This window comes from Phodopus roborovskii, unplaced genomic scaffold (genome assembly GCF_943737965.1).
Source record: "Phodopus roborovskii unplaced genomic scaffold, PHOROB, whole genome shotgun sequence".
Taxonomy (NCBI): Eukaryota; Metazoa; Chordata; class Mammalia; order Rodentia; family Cricetidae; genus Phodopus; species Phodopus roborovskii.
Window position 1 is genome coordinate 5,753,267 of NW_026126407.1, and position 27,718 is coordinate 5,780,984.

The 27,718-nt window shown below is 41.8% G+C and overlaps 1 protein-coding gene across 3 annotated transcripts in view; it reads right to left on the reverse strand.

Annotated features, from left to right (window-relative positions):
* Positions 1–224: 224 nt before the first annotated feature.
* The window catches only part of Blmh (bleomycin hydrolase), a 38,169-nt gene continuing 10,675 nt past the window's right edge, over positions 225–27,718 (reverse strand). For all 3 annotated transcript variants that reach the window (XM_051179963.1, XM_051179962.1, XM_051179964.1), the window contains 6 exons: positions 19,242–19,397; positions 18,271–18,429; positions 18,100–18,167; positions 16,432–16,549; positions 14,220–14,289; positions 225–1,137 (listed from right to left, as the gene is read on the reverse strand). In XM_051179963.1, coding sequence (XP_051035920.1) covers positions 986–1,137; positions 14,220–14,289; positions 16,432–16,549; positions 18,100–18,167; positions 18,271–18,429; positions 19,242–19,397 — 723 coding nt within the window. In that variant the 3' untranslated portion in view covers positions 225–985. The remainder of the gene's footprint in view (positions 1,138–14,219; positions 14,290–16,431; positions 16,550–18,099; positions 18,168–18,270; positions 18,430–19,241; positions 19,398–27,718) is intronic.

Genomic DNA, 27,718 nt, shown 5'->3' on the forward strand with positions numbered 1-27,718 from the left:
AGGAACACAGGCTCTTAGATTTGGTGCATGAAGACCCTTTGCAAAAGCCATGAGGATGATGACAGTGGGCAGGCACAGGCTGGCTCATATCCTGCAGAACAGCTAAAGTAGGGAAACCCTGAGCTCTGCTCCTGTTTTTTCAATTTGAAGAACCTCAACCATTGGCTGCTCCCATTTGCAGCTAAGTATACACTTCTCAGAGTTTACAGATCAAACACGCTGGCTTATTCTCATTTAGCAAAGTATTTTATTCAAAAGCTTCTCAGCACCATCAAGTTATCAGAAAGAATGAGCGTCACTTTCTCTCCCCACCCAATCCCCAAGACAGAGACTCAAGCTAACCTGTCAGTGGGGTACCCCAGTGACCACAGCTGAGTCCCTGACAGGGTTTGCTCTAAGCCTCTGTTTAAGCTGATCCAAGCAGAGCTACACCCCACAGGAAGGAATCATGTCAGACCCGATCAACCTTCCCTTCTAAGACTATTAGACTCACATGAAGCAACCTTGCAAAAGTTGAATTAGTGACTGCCATGTAGGAAGGACAGTGACCTGTGAGACAGCATGCAGCGCTGAGTTCAAATCCTAGCTAACCCTCCCCCAATCTACTCTAGGAACAGGAGCACAGATCTGTTTGTTCTCCATACACCTCAGCTGCTCATCTTATTCTCTTACTACAAACACGAAGACCATGACAGTTAGGACAATTACATCCGAAGAAGATGCTAAGAGATCCTGAGCTGTTAGAGATGAGGAGAGCAGACAGTGTGGCCCCATCCCCCACCTGTTTTTATTTTTCTTTATGAATATTTTGTTTTAGCATAAAGCATCTTTCCCAAAGAGGTTCTTGCAGGAGACTGGGAACCCAAGAGTCTGCCTGTGTCCTGTGGGAACAGCCACCCATGTAACTTTGGTTTCAGTTCCTGGATCTGTCCTTGGCAGCTACGTCCGATCCCATGGGAGGAGGAAAGAGCTGGAGCTGTACCACTCACTCAGCCAAAGCCCCCATGGGGTCCCATGCCGGCAGGACAATGGGCTCCTGCTCTAACACAGCCAGCACCTCTTCCGGGACATGCTTCCTGTCCACCACCACCTCGTAGACATACTCAGAGAACCACTCATCAGTCATGCACAGGTAACCTGGAGAGGAGAGAAGAGACACCCATGAGTTCAGAGGGTGGGTAGAGAGCAGGGAACCTCCTGCAATAAGATCTTTTACAAAAATGTTGTAATCTTCTTTGAACCTCAGTATTAATAGAAATTCTGTGAAGCAGATAGGATAGACAGCTGTATTTTACCAATTAGGGAGAAGGGGCTTAGAGTAACCATACTAAGGAAGTTCAGTTCAGAGAGGACCTATGGCTAGGCAAGTGCCATGCTGCCCCACACTCAGCTCCCTCATTGATGGTGAGCACTGACTTGTACATCAGCAGGTTAGTGCAAAGTGTCTTGTTCATATTCACCTCTGGGAGGACTAATCTCTAGGTAGCACAGCAAGCATACCAGACCCCATTCTCACCTCACCCACACTCCCAGCTACTCTTCCCGGCTCATTCACCTCTATAGCAACCAGCTAAGCTGCTATAGGCATACAGATGGCCATGTTACCATGCCCAGCAGTAGGCCACTCATTTGCAAGTGACACAGAGTGATCACAGTCCTTGCTTTTCTGAAAGGGAATATGTAGTGCCAGAACGTTAAGACAGCAAGTGGCCTACATTCCCCATCATGGCCCTTCCATGAGGAACTGCACAGAGGTACCCATACTAGCAGCCTGCCTCTTCCCAGAGAGATTAACCTGAATCTCAACCTCTACAAGGTCCACAAAAGTTCGTCTTCAAGACCATACCGCCAGCAAGCTCATGTGGGCAAATACTCTACCTAAGCCACTAGCAATACGAAGAACAAAAGGAAAATAAGACTAATATAGTGTGTTAAAAACAAAGCATGATTATAAGCTAGGGAAGGAATGTAGAGCACAAGCATAAGCAAAACAGGTACCTAAACAGTAGCACTGTGTGCACATCAAAGGACTCGCAGGGAAGAGCATCTGCTACCCACAAGATGCAGCTGGTACCTGCTATAGACACGTAGCCACCTTTCTCTCTGTTTATGTAAACCTGGATCTGTGGTATTAATTCCTACACAGGACCAAGAGCAAGGGAGAAGACATAAATGCTTCTCCCAAGAAGGTCTTCTAAAGTCAGGTGTGGTAGCACATTCTTGTAATAGCGGCATTTGGGAAGTGAAGGCAAGAAGATCAAGATTTCAAAGCCACACAGACCTTTCAAGGCCAGCCTGGGCTACATGAGACCCTTACTCAAAAACAAAGAAAACAACTAGTACATAGACAGAGACATAGAGACAAATGCATTCACGCACACACACACACTCACACACAGGCTCGTGCACAGTGCCCAGTCCCCCAAACTCCAAAAGGGTTCTCTATTGAAGCAGTTTCCAAACTTTGACCTCAAGACTGGTTTATACTCTTAAAATAATAATTAGAGGTGGCTGGAGGGATGGCTCCGGGGTTTAGAGCATTTGTTGCCCTTGCAGAGCTTAGGTTTGATTTCCAGCACTGACACGGTGACACAAACATCCACTGCAGCTCCTGGGGGTCATGCATTCTGATCCCCAAGGGTACCAAGTACATCTGCAGTATACATCCACACTCGCAGAAGAAACTCATACACACAAAATTCAATAAATAAATCTAACAATAATTAAAAGCCCTAAGTTTTATCTATATACAAATCACTATTTATTATACTAAAAATTAAATTTTAAACAGTTTTATGGGCTGGGGGGGGGGATGGCTCAGCAAGTAAAGTGTTTGCTGTACATAAGGATTTGTGTTCAGATTGCTAGCACCCACATAGAAAGCTAAGATGGTAAGCTCCTGAAACCAAGACCACAGGAGTTCCCAGTTCAATGAGAAAAACAGCCTCAAAAAATAAGGTGGAGATGATAGAGGAAGGCGTAGCTCACGCACATGTGCATACCAGCACCCCCTCATGAGAAAACACTCTAATGGGCTCAGTGGTGAACATTTGCCTACTGTACAATGGACTCTGAATTCCATTCCCAGCATCACACAGGTATGTGTGCACACACACGAGTGCTCTCAGGAGTGAACCAAGCCTTGTCAAGGGCTGCTTCTCTCATGGTGGCTAAGGACAGAGTATGGCCTGTCCTGCATCTGACTGGCCCTAATTCCACACTGGGCCTCTGGCTCTGCTCTGTCAGGTACTGAGGCCTTACCGTTACCTCATTCAGTGCTACCCAAATCCAATCCCGCTACATCTGAAGTATATACTTCTGAGAAACTCAGCATTTGCCCTGTCAAAGAGATGCACTGGCTAATACCTAGAATCCTAGCACTAAGAGGCTGAAGCAGTACAATTACTACAAGTCTGAGGCCAGCCTAGGCTACAAAGTGAAACCATCTAAAAACTCAACACCATCTGAGACATCAACCATCATTCTCTCACCACAGTGCAGGCTGAGCATGTCCTAGATCAGCTGTGGGCAGCAGAGCAGGTAAAGAACAGAGGCAGACTCCTGTAATAAAGTTCTGTGTCCTAACAATGCTATCGACACACAATCAAATGAGTCTTCGAAGACAGCCCTGAGAAAATGGACAGAAAGTACATCTGCACTATCTTGTTCCAAAAGCAGATCAGATTAAGTCCTCACAAATTAAATCTCCTATCAATTGTAGCCCACCCTTTCCATGTCTCTGCCAAGAGGACCTAGCTTGATTAGCCTCTCTCTGCAGGATATGAGTTCTTTGAGGCCCACAACACCCGCACAGTGTGAAGGCTGTCAAGTAATTGCACCCTGGGAAGATAATGGGATATGGCAGCTCCAACTGTTGACACTGCATATCTTGGGAGTTTTACCAAGAAGATTAGGATCAGTGGGGCTGAAACCAGGAGTGCTGAGAAGAGCCTGAAGCCAAGGGTGCTGTGGTGCAGACTGTGGGTACACATGGGGCTCTGAACTGAATGAAGGCTCTGCTCCCAGCCCAAGAAGAGACCAGCAAATTGAGATCCCAAAGTTAACATTTAGGAAGACAGACAAGGCAATGTATAATGAAGTCAACTTCAGACATACAATTTCACTAAGCATTAGAGTCTTATTTATATTCTTTGGGCAAATACAATAAAATAAACAAGCAATTCCTAAGGCAGCTGGCAATGCTGCTGAGCTCTGTATAGGAGAGGGCAGAACCCACTGAAGGGCAGGTAGGGTCTGGGATAAAGCTGCAGAGCTGGGTGCTGAAGCTCACTCATGGAAGAGCCCCAGATGGCTGGTCTATGGGTGGGACAGCTTACCAGAGTTTCTGACCCTTTGCCAGGGGTCTGAGATTATTTAAACCTTGCAGTCTATATTAAAACAACAAAACATTACCATTTATTTTTTAAACTAATATATATTTTTAATCATTTTGTTTCTAATTACACGTATGTAACAGGTTGTATACACACAGTGTGGACCCATGGAACCAGAAGAGGAAGTTGGATCTCCTGGAGCTGGGTTACAGGTGGCTGTGAGCTGCCTGTCTGCTTGATGGGTACTGAGAACTGAACCCAGGCCCTCAGGAAAGAAGCAGTGTGCTCTTAATTGCTGAGCCAGCTCCAGCCCCAACATTGGCATTTATGAACTAGAAATACCTCCTAGTTTTTCTCATCTCTGTTCAAAGACATACTTCACCTGACAATTTTTAGTTAATTATTATTTTACTATTAAAAAGAGGAGAGGGGCTGGAGAGATGGCTCAGCAGTCAACAGCATTGGCTGCTCTTCCAGAGGTCCTGAGTTCAATTCCCAGCAACCACATGGTGGCTCACAGCCATCTACAGCAGTATCCCATGCTCTCTTCTGGCATGCAGATAAGAGTATGATATACATAAAATAAATAAATCTTTAAAAATTATTAAAAACAAACAGGTATGGTAAAAACCAAGTCATAAGCTAGGTGTAGTAGTGCACACCTATAATCCCAGCACAGAGAGGGCCAGACAGACCACACATTTGAGGCTGGCCTGAGCAATGTAATGAGACTCTCTATTACCTGCTCAGTTTTTGTGTGTCCAGCTGCACTGAACTAAGAATGCCAACTTGTCACCTGATACCCTAACTCAGTGTGCAGCAAGGCTCCCAGAAAGGAAACTGAAATCTGCCTGTCTCATGTTCCAAACTAAGACAGAGTGAGAGACACTTTACAGAACATAAGCTAGCCACTGCCAAGACACTGCAAAGAAATACCCAGCAACTTAGGAAAGTATTTAAGAGTAAAGCAGATATAAGCAGTATATCCTCTGCAATTTCTGTTACAAATGGAGGGCTCCACATACAGTACATGCACTGTACCCACACATACTCCGAGACATAACAGTAACTAAACAGCATGTCACGCCAAGACATAATGCATGATCTCTCCCAGATATTTGACATGTTCTATTATTTTCTGGCTACTTAAAAAAGTTACCCAAATAATTTAACTGGGCTGTGGTGGCACACGACTTTAATCCCAGCACTCAGGAGGCAGAGGCAGGCAGATCTCTGTGAGTTCAAGGCCAGCTTGGTCTACAAAGCTACACAGAGAAACCCTGTCCAAAAAACAAAACCAACAACAACAAATACAAAAAGTTACTCAAATAACTCAAGTTTACTAAAAATGTTTTTAGAACCATGGTAAGAGGAAGAAAAGAAGAGATAATTTCAAAACTATCTACCCTAGTAGAAGAACCCGTTAATTTTACCTTGTAGCTTCAGTAAGTCTCTACCAGCAGACTGCTTCCTAAGGGACAAAGCACCACACACTGCTTTTCCAGTCCCTCTCCTCCCATGACATTCTAGCTGACTCTCACTTTAAGTGTCAAGTCTGTGTGAATCATCCACCCCACCACTGAAGTCTGGGCTGTCTGCTCATGCTCAGGAATACTACTAACACTAAAAATGCTTCTGGAACCGAGTCTGTATCTGCATTCTCCATCTCCACTTGTCTTTACCAGAGCTTGTATAGCTAATGGCCAACCTTTCTGTGGGTTTGTCTGAGCCATTTTAAAGTTTTCTGGTAACTGAGGGCTCACAAGAAGACTAAGGGGGTAAAGATACTTGCTGCCAAGTTCAGTGACCTGAGTGTAATGCTTGCAACTCAAATGGTAGAGTGAATTCAAGTTGCCCTCTGCCTTCCATATCCCGGCTTCAACATCTATGCACAGACCCAAGTGTGCACACATACAAATACATGTATGGAGAAATTAAAAGAAAAGTAGTAGAGGCTGGAGAGATGGCTCAACAGTTAAGAGCCATGCTGTTCTTCCAGACCTGAGTTCAGTTCTCAGAACTCATGTTGGGTGGTTCATAACCATCTGTACCAGGGAATCAAATAGCCACCCTCTTCTAGTGCACATACACACAGAGAGAGACACATATTTAAAAAAAAAAAAAGCCTCTTAACAAAAAGAAAGGCAATAAATTATTACAGCTCTGTCCTGCCCTTCGTAATAGATTGTTTATACAGAAAGAGGCAGAGGGAGGTAACCAAATAACTACTTTCACTTGTGACTGTCACTTGGGCGGTGACCTAAGAAGCCGCTTCTCCCTCCAGACTAGACACAGACGTCTGGCTGGGCTGAGGACACATTCATGGTCATAACCTTTTGCTGATAACAGAGGAGATATCCTACGGCCGGATATTATGGGTGGCCTCTCTCAGACACAAAGGCCGGTGAAGGTAAGATGGCCCTGCTAAAGGCACAGGAAAAACAAGCATGGTGAATTGGCAAACACAGTAAAGATGGGCTGTTTGGGTATCTCTAAGTGTTTAAATTACATTGATTTAAATGTGCAAACATGCCATGGTGTAGGACTCATAGGGCAACTCATGGGAGATGGTTTTCTCCTTCCATCATGTGGAGCTCAGGAACCAATCTCATGGTGTAAGGTTAGTAGCAAGGTCCTTTAACCCAATTTCACTGATCCCATTTATACTTTCCCCCCTTTTTGTTTTTTTGAGACAGCCTTAGCTGTTCTTGATTGTCCTGAACTCGCTCTATAGACCTGGTTGGCCTGGAACTGACATAGAGCCACCTGTCTCTGCCTCCTGAGTGCTGGGATTAAAGTGTGCACCATTCCTGGTTTCCATTTAGACTTTTTAAAGCCACAACAAAATTCAGTCAGTGAAAGTGCACCCACCCCAAGGAAGTGCTCTTCCCTAAGTAGCGCAGAGACAGCCCCTTACCTCAGTGCTCAAGGCTACTCTCTCTGGATCCCCAAGTGAAAGCCTGAGACTATACACGATTGGGTCAGGCCAAGGTCTTTCCTGCCCAAGGATCTGATTTCACAGGGAACTTCTCTGCCTCCCACTCCCCAACCATCACTCCTTGTTATAGGGTAAGCCCCCTGGAGGGCAGGCCACATTACTGCTTGGCTACACACCTCTGACCCGCCCAAAGCATACTCCAAATGTCAAGAACTGCTGTCTGAGCTACCGAATCCCTCGCTAGTCTCTCCACAGCCCTGGGAAGAAGGCTTACTCTTCATCAAGCTGTGTCCTCCTGGAGAACTCCTCAGGAGGGCCCACAGTTCACTCTCCCTACTCACCATTCTGTTAACCTGCACTCATTCATGTGTTTATCACACACACACACACACACACACACACACACACACACACACACACACACACACACAGGGAAGGAGAGGGAAAGAGGCAGGAGAGGGAGAGGGAGAGAGAGAGAACAAGACTTACAACCTCAACGATCCCAGCTTTAGTACTCCTGCCTCACACAGTACTAGACCAGAACTCACAATAATGAAATGCTAGTTTGGCACACAGGACAAACAGATGCCTATCCCAGTCTCCTAAAGTTCCGGAAAAGACCTGTGCATCTAAGCCCAAAGCTCTTCCCTTTGCTCTGACTGCTCTGCCATTACATTAGTATGGCCCTCTAATCTCCCAAACACCCACTGAGGTAGCCTTTCCACCCTCACCTTCCCTGTAACCTCAGTCCTGCATTCCTGCATCTCCCCACTGAGGTGCCATGCCCAGCTCTTCCTTTCTTCAGTCACCCGCCTCTTGAAGAAATCACCTTCGCTTTTCTCGGTCTAGTTGTCCTGTATCTTACAGTCTGAGGAGCACACCATGAATGCCACTTCTGTCACATCTCAGCCCTCTTCAAATCCTGTTCCCATGTCCCAGGAGATTAAGTATAAATTCCCCTGAGGGTCAGGGACATTCATCCCATCACAGGCTATGCACGGGTTTCTGCATACTGTTGATAAATGTGAGTTGATGCCACTGCTAATGGCTTTTCCTCAGCACCAGGTCTGCCCATCTTTACTGTCTTTTCTCACGAAACTAAGCTTACACTGTAACTGTGATGTAATAATACTCAAAGCTCTGAAGCCAGACCCACGGGCAAGTTAGACAGTCCTTTCCAAAGGCGAATGTGAGTGAGCCAATGTTCCTGCTCCCATTAGTCTGGAGCATTAATGACAGCAGCCAGGGCTGTGGTACGCTTCCTCGGCACTTCATGTGACAGTTACACACCAGCTTTAGAGATGAGAAAGTCACACACAGGCTCAATACCACACCACCACACACTTGGAGGTCTCCACACATCCTAGCTCCAGATTCTGTGCTGATCTTCCATCCACGGTACAAACACTCTTTAGAACAAAGTAGATTCTTCTGCACGAAAAAGGACAAATCCACCCCATAACATTTTGTTAACTAAGAGAGGAATTCACTCAGGTCTGAAGCCTTGGATCTGTAGCATGTCCCTGTGCCCACAATAGCAACTGTCTCAAGTCCTACATGTCAATTAGCACCCCTGACCCATACAGCCTGAGCTTCCTCTACTCCACTCACATGTACGAGTTTTCAACCCAAGTCATTTAGGCATTTAGTTAATAAAGATCAGCAATGAAAAGGCCTTCTCAAAAAACCAAACTCCCCAGATGTGACGGGTAGCAGCTAAGTCAACCAATCATGGAAAAATATGAAACACTCTGCCATGAAGTAACAAACTTGACCCATTCCAGGAGGTCAAGGACCTCTGCCTTTAGCTCATAAAGTTACTATAGCCAGTTCAACTCCATGTCACATATCATTTATATTGTTTGAGTTTTTAAATTATTTTGCCCAAAGTGAGCCTGAAACACATCATCAAATAAATACTAGTTGTTCTCTTTAAGTCATACATGACTAAGGCATCCATGAGACCTGAATCCCAACTCTGCCCCATCCCATTCAACCTGCACACATCAAAACCTTTCAATTAGACTCAAGTATTTCACACACAGCACAGGTGCACCCACACATTCACATGCTACCAGGACACCATGCTGTGAAATAAACATACACACATCAGCAAACCCAATTTTATAAGGCAAGGTGACATCTAAGGGTCTATGTTGGGTACCTCTGACAGGAACATGGTACTCACTAACTCTGAGTAATTGTCATATACAGTCTGAGCAATGCTTTATTCGTCACTTCCTTTGACGGCTATAGAGAAACCATAATACCCCTTACAGGAAGAGCAACCAGCTGTGCTGCTGGGAGAGCAGGTGAAAGCAGGATCCTGCGAGGCCCTTTGAGGATCTGTGACCAGGAGCTGACAGTCAAGGTTTCACCACAGCATACCTGTTTCCACAGTATAAAATCATAGAAATGCAGTGAGTTCTGTGCTAAACTTGGAATATATACTGCTTTCAAAATTATATGCTGTGTGGCTAGTGAGATACTTACTGGTCATGGTATTTGATAAAGGATATAATATAAATTGGCAAGTAAGTGTCTTTCTGATTAACAGCCAACATGCAGAAGTTTCTCTAATTGGAAACACAGTGTTCCTTTTAAGGAGAAAGTCTAAACATTTTACTAAAATGAAATCAGGAATAGGAAGGTTTATTTATAAAATAAAATAATGTGGGTTAAAGTAATTTTAAGAGCTCATATACCTATAAAAGGTACAAAGCAATCTGAATATACAAAACTCATCTTGGCTCAAAATGAAAAATAAAGAGATTTTGTTTTGTTTTTCAAGACAGGGTTCTTTGTATAGCCTTGGTTATCCTAGAACTAGCAGTACAGATCAGGCCTGCCTTGAACTCATAGAGATCCACTTGCCTCTGTCTCCTGAGTGCTGGGATTAAAGGCATGCACCACTGCCTGCTAAGAAACAGTTTTTAAAAGATAAAGATTTTCATCCAATGAAGAGAATTTGCAATACTGTAAATACCATGTCCTCTCATTGTTCTCTTACTTTTTCATGTAATCTTAGCACCCAGAAGACTAAGACAGAGGGGCCACTGAGAATTCAAAGCTAGCCAAGGCTACAGTGTGGGATGCTGTCTCAAGATACACACAGACACACACACACACACACTGAATAAGCACTAAAAACTATGTTATATGAAATCCTGTCTCAGAACAACAAAGAATGAGTCTTATGTCCCCTCAGCCACTGTTTCAAGTCATCAAAGATCATTGCCTTACTTTTCTATTGCTGTTAAGAGACCATGATCAGGGCAACTTTGTAGAAGAGTTTATTTGGAGCTTAAGGTTTCAGGTTAGAGTTCATGACCATCACGGCAAGAAACATGGCAGCAGGCAGGGGCACTAAAGCCTTAGCTAAGAGTTCCATCTTGGAACAAAAACTGAGAGAGAGACAGAGAGAGAGAGAGACAGAGAGAGCGAGACAGAGAGAGAGAGAGAGTGAGTGCTAACTGGGAATGGTGTGGACTTCTGAAAACTCAAATCCCATCCCTGTGACATACCTTCACCAACAAGGCCACACCTCCTAATTCTTCCCAAAAAGTTCCACCAACTGGAGACCAAGCGTTCAAACAGAAATGCCACAATCATTAACGGTCTCATGTGATTGGACTAGCTGCTTCCAAAACAGAAATTCAGAGAAGCATGGCTGGCAGTCAGGAAAGCCAGCTCTATTGTCAGGCTGGGCTCTGATTTTGGCTCCATCACAGATCACGGAGGGACTGCAGTCTCTCTGGCTTAAAGACTATTCTTTCTCAGATACATTTCTGACTAAGCAAGAGAGGAACCAAAGGCGATTTCCTCCACTATTTTTTTTTTTGGGGGGGGGGGGGAGCTGACACTAGGTCTCATACAGCACAGGATGACCTTGAACTCTTAATCTTCCTGCCTCCACTTCTGAAGTACCAGGGTTACAGTATAGGCCACTATCCTCAGCACTATTTCCTCAAACTTAAACCTCTAAACAGCTTATAAAATATTTTACCAGATCACCCTTTTAAACTAAAAAATAAGGTGGCAAGTCCCACAGTCTCCTTCCTCATCTCACTATGAGATCCACTTCTGAAACAATCCATAAACGAGGATGAAATGAGGCCAGTATTTCAAGTAGGGAGGAAACAACTGTGTGGGATGCCTGCTCAACATGCATTCCATTTCTAGCACAGCTGAATGTGAATACTCACACTCACCTACATGAAGTAGCTCAATTGGTGCAGCAAGGCAAGACCCAAATCTTCCTTCTGTCTCTCTTAGCCAGTTTTTGTGAAACAGGTTATCTAATTTACCCTGTAGTCTCTGGGCAAGAAATGCCAGGAACATGCCAATGGAGAAGACTGAAGCCTGGCCAGGGCAGAGAGCAAGGGCAGCCTCCCTAAGTATCTTTGCTTGTTTACTTCCAGCTTGCATTATCAAAGCCGCTTTTAGAAACATGGATCTTAACAGACAGAAATCCCAAAGACAACAATAACAAACTGCTAATAATGTCTATAGAAACAAGACCCCAGGGTCCTGACTCACACAAATTACAAGGCCTGCCTCCACAGGGCCAGCCAATGTCTACCAGGATGATAGACAAGAGAACATTGCTGGAGTAAACATATATTGTCAGCAGAATAACACACTAGGTGCTCTCCAAAGGCCAGGCCAAGTGTGCCAATACAATTAGATCATGTTTTCCTTCCTTCCTATTAAGTCAGGAAGGACATTACCAAGAAACACATAAGAGCTATTTACTTTGGCTTTGAAGGAACTGTCCATCCCCAGTTCAAACTCTTATCTTTGTGGCTGTATATCTCAGGCATTTTAGCTATTTGAGAACAACAACCAAAACAGTATTCAGCCTTCACTAAACAGTGAAGACTCCACAGAGTAAGCATGAAGACCCTCGTGCTCTCAACACAACACAGGCTGTGAGACTAAGAAGTTAAACCTGCACTGCACAGTGCAAAAGGGTCCAACTGAAGGGGAGGCTAGCAAAGTGGCCAGAATCTTCTCCGAGGCAAGTATTTAATTTCATAGTAGTAAAACACACAAAACACAAAACACTCTCCTAGATTTATGAGTGTCTATCCTTTCTTCTATCTAAAGCCTAGTGATGTCACAAAATTAAAATGCCAAAAAAGCAAGTTGTAGCTCTAGTCCTTTTCTTGGATGTCACCCCATTTACAAAGATGAGCCAAGAGCCAGGGAAGTTACCTGAAGCAAGAGAAAAATTACTTTAACCCAGTATTTTAGGTTTGCTATAAGTCATCCAATCCTTTTAAACATAAGTATCCCTTTCTTTTTGTTGTGGGACATTTGTACAATGTGTAAAAATGTATTGCTGTGACTGGCGTAATAAAAAGATGCATGGCCAATAGCTAGGCAGGAGGTATAGGTGGGATTAAGATGGAACAGAGATAACGCCACTTGATAGAATGTAGATTAATATACATGGGTTAATTTAAGTTATAAGGGATAGTGGGACAAACCAAAACTAATGGCCAAGCTTTCATAATTAGTAAGATGTCTCTGTGTTGTTATTTGGGATCTGGCTAGTGGTACAGAGAAAGACATGCTACATCCATTTCTTAACCATCACTGACTTACAGATTTAAGAGTAACCTTCACTCTTTCTGCTAGCTTTGTTAAAGCTTAAAGCCTCTACTCCCAGATGCCAAGTGTATTTGTATTAAAATGAATACATTTACCTATTAAGAAAACATACTTCTTAAAAACTATTGCACTGTAATTTGTAACAGTGAACTTAAAAATTACAGAATCATAGAAGGACATGTGGCCACCAAATACTGGAGGAAGTGCACACTAACAGGGCTTGTATTTGTTTATATAAACATGGGGCTGCTAAGTTTCACACCAACTCCTAGGGATGGTTAGCCAAAATCTACAAGCGATCATTTTCATGAGAAGGCAGAGACTTTAATGGACAGTTAAACAGTCTCAGATGCTAGCCATCATAAACAGACACGGAAGAGCTGTCACGCTCAGAGTGAATTCCTCGGCTAGTCTCAGTTTCCAAACGTGAGCAACAGAAGCATCCTGTCACTTTCAACCTCCTCACCTCCTTCAGCTTTTGGCCTTGGACATCAGCATTCTGAAGGACACAGTTGAAAAGTCAGAATTCTAACACCTTCCCAAGCCCTGTCCATACTGAGGATGGACTAAATAGGGCCCTGTGCCTGTTAAGCAAGCACTCTACCACTGAGCTATATCCCCAGACCCCATTTTCAGCTTGAAGCTCTAAAATTTAAAGCATAAAAACAGCCTTTAAAAAACTTTTATAAGTCAACAAAAACAATCTTTAGGTTTCCAAGAACATGCCCAACTATTAATCAGTGGTTGGTTAGAGATCTTAATTTTCTTTTAGTTATTCATATTTAAAATTCTTCTACAACTTGCATATCCCTACATTATTTTCTTTAGATTTGCCACTGTAACTTATTCTGATTCTTACCAGGGTTTGGGATTTCAGTTATTAAAAGAGTTTTAAATGGTAACTTTAGGCTTCATAATGTAAGAGAATCCTAAGAGACCCTACAGAAAGTTTCTTTTTGCCAATTCCACTGTCCTTGTAAAGCTTCTTTCTTTAATATGCTAGTGCAGGGACAAAAAGGTATAAAATGCCACATACCAAGGACAATGCAAAGGACTCACCACCTTCCATTCAACCAAGATTTTCTGTTGCAGTTCTGTAGGGTCAGTATGGCTTACCCAAATAACAACACATGCTGGTTTCAGTTTACTTGGGAGTTTAGGGACATGTAGGCCATAGGAACCCTGGGCAAACATGAGCCTGCTATTTTCCTGTAGGATAGCTGAGCCAGAGGGATTCGTACTAACAAATTCCCTACACTGGAACAGCTTTCTATCTAGAGAGGCAGAGTATAGTAGATCCCAGGTTCACTGAGTTAGTAGTCGAACCTTACCTTTGTGGCCATGGTCTTCACCCCATGAGTTCTCTACTCTCCATTTCACAAATGCACCATCCTGATCATCCTGCCAGAGAGTGAACAACAGTGTACAGTCTGAAATGAGATTCTCTTAGCTGGTGTCACATCATTTTAAATCCTATCGGGCCACTTAGAATACTTTAAGTGAGCAGAGCCATGTATCACCAAGACACGCCAGTATTAGTGGAATTTAATCCCTTGGGGAGCAAAAATACAATAAAACAAGAAACACTACCTCCATTTTTGTTTCAAATATCTATATTTTACTTGTGTGAGCCAGTTAGTTTCTGAGTCCCCTGACCGTGGGTGCTGGGACACAAAACTGTCCTCTAAAGAGCAATAAGCTCTCTTAACCACTAAGCTGTCTCCTCCTGACACGATCTCCTTTATTTTCTATTATACAGAAAAGCAGAAGTACATAGGGCTGGTTGGAGGGCTCAGTGGGTAAAGTACTTGATGTGCAAGCCTGACTAGTTGCATCTCTGGAACCAAGTAAAAGGTAGCTGAAGAGAACCAACTCCTCAAAGCACAAAGCTATCTCCAGGGATTCTTGCTTTCACTCAAATTCTTTCCAGAACCTTGTATTCTCTTATTCAAATCCAGATCTTAGCTGTCAGCAGTGGCACACTCCTGTAGTCCCAGTCCTGAGCCAGGAAGACTGAATGCCAGAGCCCAGTTTGGTCTGTATCTCAAGACTCTGCCTCAAAACAGAAGAATCCAAAACCAAAACCTAATCTTACAGGTTTAATTACATTTATATAATTGTAGGGTTATATCTGTATTAATTTTAGGAGAGATTCTTAAGACCTGATCAAAATTCTTAAAATGCAAAACAAAAATATCATGATACCCAGATTTTTATTTAGGGAATCTAAGTAGTGATATCCTCCAAATATATTCTTTTACTGATTCAGTTACATAAATACTGAATTTAATATAAGAGATTGAATGGCAAAGCAAAAATAAAAAGAGCAATTTCATAAACAAAGCCCAGCCAGCTCAGCTGTTCTCCCTCTTCTGTCTTCATTAATGAAATAAGTTCAATTTTCATCTCTTAAATAGACCGTGACACTCACCATAATAAACCTCATTCGTATCTTTATTAAAGACACAGAAAGGGACAAAAGGCAAACTCCACTTGGGATGTCAGAATAGTTCACATCTCCATAGCATGAGAAAGGCACTGACCCTTGTGTCATCTTCCAGTGCATTCATCTGCCAGTTCCCACTTGCATGTCACTTCCGGATGAGTGTCATCCATGTGGGATTCAGTTTCCTCTGGCTTTGCCCACCCAACACTCTACTCTTAGCAAGTTTCTTAGACCTCAGATTTAGCCAACAAACAAATCCACAGGCATTCCACACCTGTACTAAGAAGATGGAACTATTTATGCTGAACCTGGCTTGTTAAATGTCTGTTTTTGCTCTCTATCTTAACCACTGCAACCCCTCCTCTCTTCCTCTGAAATATCATCATTAGACTTGTATCTGTTCTCCTGTAAGTCAGAGTCCGACAATGTTTGTTGCTCTCCAAGTTGTCCTCTGCATCATAGACAAATCAAGAATGATACATGGTCCTGCTCCATAGAGATTCCATGAATTATCAACACAGAAGGACATTTTAAGAATATATCACTGGTGTGCATTTATCTCAGTATGACCATTAAAACATAGTTCAAACTAGTTTTAGTGCTCGAAAACTCAGTAACAGGAAAGAAAACTTTCTTTCTTTCTTTCTTTCTTTCTTCCTTCCTTTCTTTCTATCTACCTACCTACCTACCTACCTACCTACCTACCTACCTACCTACCTACCTATTTTTGAAATAAAATCTCACTATAGCCAGGCTAGCCTCGAACTCATGGCATTGCTCCTGCCTCTCACCCGAAGGTTAGAGTTACAAGCTTGAGCTACAATGCTTGGCAAATGTTTTCCTTTAAAAAAAAATGTATGTGTAGGAATGTGTTGCTACATGCTGCATGAACGGCTTTCCCAATCTATAAAGGCAACTGCAACTGCACTCCACGCACATGTCTGTATCCTGGTATGGGGACCCCTCTAACTATAGAGCTTATTTGGAAGCTAACATTAACAAATCAAATATAGCCTACCTATGGACTGACAGTCTGTAGAAGAATGTGGGTCCCCTTGTGCATCAATAGACCCATTAATGGCATGCTGGGGGCCTACCTTCTCTGAGACAGCAGTGAAGGTCATGGCGTGGGTCATGAGTGACTCACCAAAAGCCAACCTCTCAGCTTTATTCATGTTCTTCAAGGAGACACCGAACACTAACTCATGATCATAGCTGTAAAAAAAATGACAGAGTGAAATAAAGAGAGTGTAGCCAGCCTGAGGACATGAGGACATGGAGCCTGACAGCTCCAAAGGAATGACCCTGCAGAGAACAGCACATACAGAATCAGTGTAAGCGGGTGCCCACTCCTTACACATCACTAAAGTATGCAAGACAGTATGAGGAGACCATATATAAACTCTCAATAGTAAATGCTGACAAGTTCGATTTATACAGTTATTTCAGAAAGAAAACTTACTTTCTTTTTTCTTTTATTTTTTGGTTGGGTTTTTTGTTGTTGTTGTTTAAGACAGGGTCTCTGTACATAGCTCTGACTGTCTTTGAACTCACTCTGTAGACCAGGCTGCCCTCTAATTTCAGAGTTCTGCCTGCCTCTGCCTCCTGAGTGCTGGCTGTGCACCACCACGCTGAACAAGAAAACTTTCTTTTAAAAAATAAAAAAGCTTTTAACGTAACTTCTTATAGAAATGGTCTCTTTCACATTGGTAGATCCTCCTGGTTTCTGAATCAAACCACTGACTGTGGAATTAATTAGTTTATAGATAGGGCCTTATATAGCCCAGACTGGCCTTGAACTGACTATATAGCAGAGCTTGACTTGAACTCCTGATCCTTCCTGCTTCTGCAGGCCTGTGCCACCACACTTTGCTCTAAAGGTGAAATTTAAATACATAAATGCTAAAATGTTGGAAACTAGTTTCAAATAAAAAACCAAAAAGTCTCATCATTAGAAATTTTTTTCCTTTTGTTAAATATCATTTAAGACATTATTCTTACTAGTAACAATTATTTATGAGTAACTCTAAAATGATGTATTTATTTTATTATTTTTGTAAATATTTCATGTGTGTATCTGTGTGAGTATATGTCACATGTCTGCAGGTGCCCATGTAGGCCAGAAGAGAACATCAGATCCCCTGGAGCTAAAGTTACAGGTAGCTATGAGCTCTCTGACATCAGCTGAGAACTGAACTTGGGTCCTCTGAAAGAGCAGCAAGAGCTCTCAACCACGTTCAGCCATCTCTCCAGCCCCTAAAATGATATATTTTAAAACCAAGAAATCTTGTCTGATTCAGCTTGGAAATGAAACTTCAATGTCACTAAAGATGAAGGAGAATGATCTAAGGTAAATATATAAATTAGCCCAACTTGTCCTAAAGAGAAAATATATAAGGTGTTAAAGTTAGAGAAGCATTTAAAGAAGACCAATAGAAAAGCTCTGGAAAGTCTCTCATTACACTCCAAGTGTGCCACGCAGCTTTCCAGGCGACCCACTGCATGTTCAGTGTCTTTCCCACACAGGCCAATGTCATAGGAACACCATGAGTTCTTTCTCTCTAGTGTGATCTTGGTTTCCTGGGTTACCAGCAGTTACACGTTCAGTCTCTGCCAGGAGCCACAACTTCACAGATGCAGAGAAAGGCCCACCCTTAGGTCAACCTCAATGTCTTGATGAACCTCAGCAGAGGCATTTCGTACACGAGTGCACTCCAACAGCAACAACCCACAAAGAACTTTCTATTTGAATTCCGTGCACTCACACATTCATGTCACTGAGGCCCAGCTTGCCATTGAAGTGTTTTCCAACATCACAGCCAAACCACACAGCCTAGAAATAGAAGAAAGTCAACATAAACCAAAGTAGTGAAAAGGAAAGAAGCAGCTATGTTAACCCCCATGAAGGAGACACAGAAATGTAAGGCAGTACTAACCTCTCCATCTTTGATGGAGGCAGCAACCATCTTTTTCAAGAAGTCAATGGGCTGGTTGTTATACAGCGTTTTTCTCCCTCCAACCATATTGCTCAAGTAGTCTACTGTGTACAATTTATTGTACTTGTGCTGGGGCCGTGGGTCATTCACAAAACAGATCTTTTGAGATCAAGAACATGTGTATTAGAGCATAAGACCAAGAATGTCAGGCAAGACACAACAACCCTCTGCTAGGTTGCTATGGTTACAAGCTCATCACCACTAACTACAAGAATAAACACTACAGCCACAAGGTAAAAGTAACAAACAAAAACTGGCCAAACACATATAAAGAAGGGCATTGCATATTCTATTAACACAAACAACACACTTGAGAGCTGTCTCTATCTACCTTTCTTCCCTATTGGTAAAAACTGCCCCCAAATTAATTCTGCACATAACCCATAAGGCACCACTCATGGAACATTGCCACAGGCCCTTCCTTAAAGTGTAAGAGAAGCTCAATGTGTAGCAATGCACTTTGATTAGAAGAGGGTCAAAAAATTCATCAAAGAAGGAGGCCCTGATCATCCTTCTAGACAAATGCAGAAGAAAGAAGAAAGCCAACAGTGGATGCCTCCTTTAAGAACAAAGTTCTCAGAAAGGCCAGGAGATTAGGGTGCTCTGAGCCTATTTGCAACATCCAATATACCACCATTTTACTTTATACCTGAGATTGATCTGGACTCTAAATTGCAGGGAAGAAGGTTGGAGATGTGGGAATAAGCTGATTCTTGGCCTAGAGTCAGAAACTCTCTGAAGAGAAACACTCCTGGCGTTAGGTACATAAGAACTTCAGAGAATGAAAACAAAAGTTTCCTTAGCATCTGGTTTGACAGATGTGCACATTAACCTGGGAATCTTATACTTTCTGTGTAAACAACAGACACTTGAAAATAAAAAGCCAGCAGCTTCTGATACCAGTCTCTGACCTTATCTTCCATATTGAAAAGTGGCTTCACATGTTCCTGGTAAAACTGCAAGGGTGTTATGGGGCCAATCTTGTGATAATTTTTATCTTTGTCTCGATACTCCCAGGTGAAGGTCTCTGGTGGGTTACCCAAACAGATGCACACCACTCGGAATATCTGTAAGAGAGGGGGTGATTAAGAGTTTCATTTCCACAAACCTGAAAAGTGTTAAGGAATTAACAGCTATGTTTCAAATTCAAAAATTGCAAAAGAAATCTACTACTGCTCCAAAATTCAGAAGTTGTCACAAGTCAACATCTAAGCACTCTGAACAATACAACACTGAAATGTGTACAGATTAATATTCTTAGTAATGTGCTACAAATTAATTTCCTTAACTAAGAAACTTGCCCACACAGAAAGGGTGGTGCATGCCTTTAATCCTAGCACTTGGGAGACAGACACACATCTTTTTTTGGTTTTTGAAACAGGGTTTCTCTGTTTAGAGCCTCTGCTGGAAATTGCTCTGTACACCAGGCTGGCCTCAAACTCAACATAAATATGCCTGCCTCTGCCTCCCGAGTGCTAGGATTAAAGGCATGAGCCACCACCACCCAGCCCCTTATTTATATTTTTAATTATGTGTATATGTGTGACTGTGTGGTGAGGCACAGGTGCTGGAGGAGACCAGAGACTTTTGATCCCTCTGGAACTAGAGATATAGGAACTTGTAACCTACCCCATATGGATGCTAGGAATCAAACTGAGATCCTCTGCAAGAGCTCTTAACCAGCTCCAAATAATATTATCTTCTTAAATATATAACAAGACCTTTGTGTTAGCATTATTTTTCAAAGACATGTTTGCATTATTTTCATTTATACAAAGAAAACAGGAGCCAATACTTTGTACAAAGTCAGAATATATAAAAATATTCCTTTTCTTATCATATTTCCTTGTCCTTAAAAAAAAATACTATTGTGGTTATTTGAATAAGAATGGCCCCCGCAGGCTTACAATTTGAACACTTACGTCACCAGGGAGTGGCACAATCTGAAAGCATTAGAAGGATTAAGATGAGGGGCCTTGTTGGTGAAGAAAATGTGTCATTAGAAATGGGCTTTGAGGTTTCAAAAGTCCATTCCAAGCCCAAAGTCAGTCAGTCAGTCAGTCAGTCAGTCAGTCTCTCTCTCTCTTCCTTTGGATCTGGATGTAGCTCTCAGCTACTGCTCCAGTGCCCGCCTGAACGCCACCTTGCTTTCTGCCATGATAACGGACCAAACCTCTGAAATTATAAGCTCCCAATTTAATGCTTTCTCTTATAATAGTTGCCTTGGTCATGGTGACTCTTCACAGCAATTGCACAATGACTAAGACAACTATTCTGGGTTTAGTGAGATCTTTAATTCCAGCACTTGGAAGGCAAATGGATCTCTGTGAGATAAAGGCTAGCCTTTTGAATATAGCAAGCTCTAGACTGGCTATAGTGAAACACACACTATCTCTCCTCTCCCTCTCCCTCACACACACACTCAAAACCACAACAATTTGCCTCTTCTTTCTCTACCCTAGTCCAGGTTCATCTCTTACTCAGCTTCACTTCTTGAGCCACATACTTGTCTGCTCCATTATAACGTACTTACTAGGTTCACTTAATTACCGTAACATTCCATCCCTACCTTTTTTTTTTTTTTTTTTTCAGATGAGGTTGTGACTCAAAGAAATGAAGTAATCTACTTAAAATCATAAACTGTAAGACCAGGATCTGAACTGAAGTTTTACGCCATTACAGAGAAGTACTGCTCCTTAGCCACATGCTTTTAAAAGAGATCATCTATTGAAGGTCCATGTCATACTATAATCTACATACTATAGCTCTCAATCCTCTCAACAAAAATGGCAGCTGTTACTGTTACTTTATAAAGACCAGAGCTCAGGAAGTAAGTGGCATGCTTGAAGTCCCAGAGCCAGGAAATGGCAGATCAAAACTGGGTTCAGACTCAACTTTCCAAGACTATAAATTCACCCCAAATTTTCTGGGTTTCATATAACTTTTCCCCTACAACACAGTACAAGGTTTTTATAAACAAGGGCCAGCAAATTGTCCTCTGATCTCCACACCTAGGTAATGGAATGCTTGTGTCCACATGTGCATGTAGGTGGGCACTACTCAACTGTTTTCAGCATTCATAGATGTAACCACCATCAGAACAGAATGCATTAAAAAAGGGTCCCAGGTTTTTTTTTTTTTTTTTTAATAACTCACTTAGTTTCCCAAGGTAACTATCATTTGACTCTTACAGCCATGGGTCAGTCTTGTCTACTCTTAAACTTCATACAAATGGACCACAACACACACACTTTTGGGTCTGGTTTCCTCTTATGAACTGTCTATGGGCTTCATTCATGTTCCCATGCATATAAGCAGTTTGTTCTTTATTGCTGTGGTTCCTCTATCTTTACAGAAGGAGATTAACCTTCCAAAGAAGTTTCATCCTGCTCTGTTGTTTCCCGAGAAAGAACGTACTCTTACTAGGATTCACCGTGTGGTTTATGAGCTTGCATGGCTTGAACATCACTCACCATCTTCTAATATTATATTCTCAAGCTGGTTTCTACACAGCAGAGGCAGAGCAGCTTATAGGCAACTATGATCTTTGCTTGGGATTCACACGGACCACAAAACATTTTAGATTTGCTCAGTGCTAAGGCTACAGAAGGCAACTAATTTTGGGACTCTGTTGCCATGAGGATACTACCACTAATAACTAAAGTAGAAACCATGATTTGTATGTTCAAATGTTGTGTAAGTACTGCTTACTAACTGACTGCCACTGGAGCACCCACTGTCATATTCAAATGTTAACTGCTAACACATATGTATGTCATGTATATATACACCTATCAGTGAAATTGTTCTGGTCAACTCCCAATTTATCCAAAGGTGGTGAATCCATCAAGCTCTGGCCAAATAAAACAGAATGAAAGATTAAATCTGGTTACTTCTAAACATATTTTAAAGACAAGTAATATTTTCCTCTCTAAGATGCACTGTGCCTTATAGTATATTCTATCTCCCTACCTGAATATCCAAAGTAAAAAGCATTGAACTACTACCTGCTCCCCAAAGCAGCATCTGAGGCAACACCCACCCCCAACACACACACACACACACACAACGAAAGCATTAGAAGAAATTTGGCACTGCCCAAAATGGCTCAGAGGTAAGGGCATTGGCTGTACAAGCCTGAGGACCTGAGTTCTATTTTCAGAGCCCATTTAAAAGTGGAAGGAATCAACCCCACAAAGCTGTCCCCTTTGGCCTCCTTGTGTTCACCATGGCACATGCACACCCACAAACACATCATACACACAAGCACTGATAAAATAATAATAAAGTTTTTTAAAACCTTTTAAAAAGAAGCCTGCATTTATGTTATCAAACTGAATTCCCTAGTAAGCCCCTTTGCAAGACGACAGTTCTTCATTCCTTATAAATCTAAAGCTTTTAATCAAATATAAATATGGCTGAGAGCTCTTCCTTTTAGATTGTAGAAAATTTTTCAACTTAAGACACATAGTTTTGCAAGCCAAGAGTATCACACACCTTTAATCCCAGCACTGGGAGGCAGAAGCAGGCTGATTTCTGAGTTTGAGGCCAGCCTGGTCTACACAGTAAGTCCTAGGACAGCCAGAGCTACAAAGTGAGAGAGACCCTGTTTTAAAAAACAAACAAAAGCACATCAAGTTTTATTATTTAGTTGTCTTCAACAGCTATAAATAACCCCAAGCTCATCTGTACCAATGTGTCAAATAGCAATAAATAATTTTAAGTATCACCTCTAAAGTTCATAAGGCTGTATTTTCTTGACATGTAAAAAGAGTCTTTGTTTAGAAATAACACTATTTCCAAAGGCACAAAAAACGACAGTTAATGCTAAATATCCAAGTCTGCTCTCTGGTGGACAAAGCAGGAGTGTCACCTGATTCTCACAAAATAGTATCTGGCATTCACAACACAGAAGATGCACAAGAGCACCACCATATTCCTCAAAATATAATTACATGTCAGAATCCACCATTAAGCAATCAGGGAAAGGCAGTGGTGACTTTGGAATTCTCTCTCTCATCCCAGCAAATCTGCTCCTCCCTTTATTTTCTCCACGGTATATTACACTTTTTATATATTTTATTTGTCTCTGCCTACTAGAAAGTAAACTACACAGAGGTAGGAATTCCTATCTGATTTGTCCACTGCTAAATTTCCAATGCCTAAAACAGTGCTAGGTAGACGTAATTTACTATCTGTGCCTTCTAATTGTGATTTCAGAGCAAGCAGTGTATAATCCAACCTGATTGAAAAAACAACAACTCCCCCCAAAAAAACTAACACAGTCAAGGGAATGAGCATAAACAACATTGGCTTCCCAAAATACTGGAAAGCTAAAGGCCTTCAGCACAGAAACCCCTGGACCTGGTTCTACTCTCCCATCCCCCAAGTCGATAACTATGCGGTCTTGTTGATTTTTATTTTAAAACAGAAATCAATGCTTTTAGTTATTCTCAGAAATAAGTTACTGGAAAATTTCTGTCCTGTCTTTGACCCACTGAGACCCTTCCCTTATCCCTTGAACCTTTGGAAGAAGGCAGTCAAGAGAAGCCATGCTGAGCTGCATGTGCCTCTTAAGTCCATCTGGCTTTTAATTCTTGATAAACTTAATTGCTTAAGTGGGAAATTTAAAGTACTCTTACTTTGGGAATCCGTAGTCTTTCTCTACCAATATATAACCCTTCAGAAAAGCTTAAGTCTGTATAAGAAAGATCTATTTCCTATCTTTAATTAAATACATCCTCGAAGGTGGCTCAAGAGTTGGCTCAATAGTTAAAGAGTACTGGCTGCTCTTTCAGAAGACCCAGATTCAATTCCCAGAACCCACACGGCAGCTCATAACCATCTGTAACTCCAGTTCCAGGGGATCTAACACCCTCACACAAACATACATTCAGGCAAAACACTAATGCACATAAATAAAAATAAATTTTAAAAAATACATCGTCTAAAAAGGCAGAGTCTAAGTTTCAAGTCTAATTTTGTTTAATTTTTTTTCATTTTACATACCAACCTGCTCCCCCTCCCTCCTCTTTCAGTTTAATTTTGTTTAAAAAAAATCCTATTTTAATTGGCTTCTAAAACTATTAACTCCTAGCAGAGTCTTATTTTCACTGACTTGTCAATGTCTAACATGGCAAATGGCACAAACAGCTTAAAGAAAGGAAAAAAGAAAGAAGGCACAAAAAGTATAAGATTCAGAACAAAAGGAAAGCCCAGCTGGTCCCAATTTCAAGACAAGCAAATGGGAGAGAGTCAATTCTCATGCACATGGCTGCATCTGGAAGATAGCGAACCAACAGGTGAGGGAGAAAGGATGTACCAGGGAGGGCGATTATTTTCACAAGGTGAGAACTAGAGAATTTAAAACCAGCCGGGGTAGACAAGGAATGAATGAAAGATTAGAAGGAGACAGTAGTTAGAGAAAACTGGTAAACCTGAAGATTCCAGAGACTGAAAGGATGTAGAGGTGATACAATCCTAGAAGCAATAGTTGTTGAAAACATTTTAAAAATCTAAAGCATGGTAAAACTCAAGTTACTTCCATTGTTATAAAGTACAAAACTACAATGTTGTTTTGTTTTGAGATACTGTCTCACTATCTAGTCTAGAGTAGTTCCAATTTTCAATCCTCCTGCCTCAGCTTCCCAAGTGGAGAGATTATAGATATGTATTACAGTGTTCAGCTTGCTACAATGTTCTTAAGAAATTTCCTGAACTTCCTACTTTTACAGATGGAGAAAGGATTTAAAGGTAAAATGAACCACTGATCAGTCTGGCCACAAGCATCTTCATAAAAGTGGAACTTTGAAGGCAGTTCCAGGAGTTCAATGAACTAACTCTGGGAGAGGTATGTAATGGACCTTTGTGACTAAGTTACACAGAGAAAGGGGACAGGAGGAAAGCATTCTCTACTGCTTCCTGATGGGTAAACTAGAAGAACATACTTAAAAACAAAAATCACTACCTAAGTAAAGTGAGCAGATACACCTGGAGGCATCAAATCCATCTCTAGTCAGAGGAGCGGCATGTAACATGCATGCTGATATACACAAGGTACATGCTGCTCTGGGATGATAAGAGAATGCCCTCATGGGGCAACTGACAGTGTTCCTGAGATCATTTCTAGAGTGGTGTGTGAATTAAAGAAATAGAAATGCAGACTTTTCCATCCCACTGCAGGCCCACTCAATCTGTATTTTCTGTACTTCTTTACATAATGTAAGTACTTCATTAGACCATATCTATCCTTCCCTCCTCTCAGATCTTGTCAATTATTACTTCTCTCCTTTATTCTTTTCTACAGTTTCCCAACTCCTGCTTTAATCGATAAAAATCTTCCCCTCATATCTATAATCTTCCCTCAAGACACCATGACATCACCAACATAACATATCTCCCCTTCCTTGCCTTCCACCAAGCTCATTGGCAAGTCCTGACAGCATCTCTTTCAGACAGACCCAGAGATGTCTCATGAATCTCACTCTCCTAGCCTTGCCAAAACTGCCGTAATCTCTAACCTGTGTGGTTATAATTAACTTTCCATCTAGTTTCTCTATTTCTACAAATACCCAGAGAGTTCTCAAAATACCCATAGAGATTTCTGTCCCTGTCTGTTCAAACTAACTCTCTCTCTGTCTCTCCCTTGAAACAAGGTTTTATATAGCCATACTGGCCTCAATCTTATGATTTTCCTGCCTCAGCCTCCCTAGCAAACAATTACAAGTGTGTGCTAATATGCATAGCTTCAGAACAACAAAAAAATTAGATAAAATATTTGCCTAAACTCTCTACAAGCTACCTTAATTAGAATAAGAAGCAAGCTCTTCACCACAGCTCTGGGTTCTACCTGCAATCTGTCCCACTTGACCCCACCTTCACTTTCCAGGCTCAAGCCATCATGCCTTCTTTCTATTAGTCAAGAGCACCAGCTTCTTCCATCATGGGACATTTGTCCCCTGCCGTGGCTCATGCTTAGTACTCTTAGCTCAGCTCAGATTTTACCTCAGGAAGACAAAGACAAACAGGTAAAATATGAATCCAGTTAAGAGTGCTTGTGACACTTGCAGAGGATCTGACTTAGATTCCCACCACCCACATCCAATGGCTTAAACCCACTGTATCTCATCTGACATCCTCTTCTGGTGTCCTAGAAACTGCACTCCCCCCCCCACACACACACACAATGGTGTTTTTAATAGTAAATTTTAGAACCTGGAGAGGTGATTCAATGGTTAAAAGCACTTGCTGCTCTTGTAGAAGACCCAATCATTTTTAACTCCTGCTCTAGGGGATTCAATAGCCTCTTCTGACCCCTGCAGGTTCCTGCACACACATGGTATACAAACATACACTCAGACATATATACACAAAATTAAATATATACATATACATATGTACATGTACATATGTATATAATTTTAGGATATTAATATAGTTTATATAATGCTCAGCCTCACCAAAAATACATAATGAGGTAATATTGTTACTATCAGACTAACCCAAATCTAATTGTCATTGACAATGGGAACAGGCATTAGCATAATCCCCAGATTTGGAATGTGTTATCAGATCCTCCCACTTCCCTTCCTCTGGACACTCAAGACCTTAAGCATGTTAGACAAATACTATACCACTGAGCTATCTCCTTAGATCACTGTTTTATTTTAAAGTTTATTTATTTATTTACTTATTTATTTATTTGAGACAAGGTTTCTCTGTGTAGCCCTAGCAGTCCTGGAACTTGCTCTGTAGACCAAGCTGGCTTCCATCCCAAAGGTCCACCTGCCTCTGGGATTAAAGGTATGTGCCACTACCACTTAAAAGGTTTATTTATTTTTATGTTATGTACATGAGTGTTTGCCTACAATGTGTGCCTGGTGTCCAGAGGCTAGAAGAGGGTGTAGGATCCCCTGGAATTATAATTACAGATGGTTATGAGCCACCATGTAGGTGTTGGAAACAGAATTAGGGTCCTCTGAAAAAGCAGTCAATGTTCTTAACCACTGAGCCAGCTCTCCAGCCCTATTAATGATGTTTTTCAGAACCCCTGCTATAGAATTTCCTAACCTGTCAAAATTACCTCCTGCCCCCTTTCATGGCCCTGACAACTATCAGTTTTGGCCTTCGCTTCAGAATTTATTTTTAATAGAGCATGTTTTGGAAGAGAATACAATAATAATCCTAAAGGGATCTGGAGGCTTCAAGAATGAGCACATGGGGAACACCTGTAATTGAAGTGGCTACATGATTCCAAAAAGATCTGCTGAGTCTACCACATCCACAAACCACCTACACTCCTCTCTGAAAGAATGCCTTTGGCATAAACAAGTTCCATTCAACTACCTTGGCTTCATGGTTACTCACTGAAGTCATCATTGAGACTTGC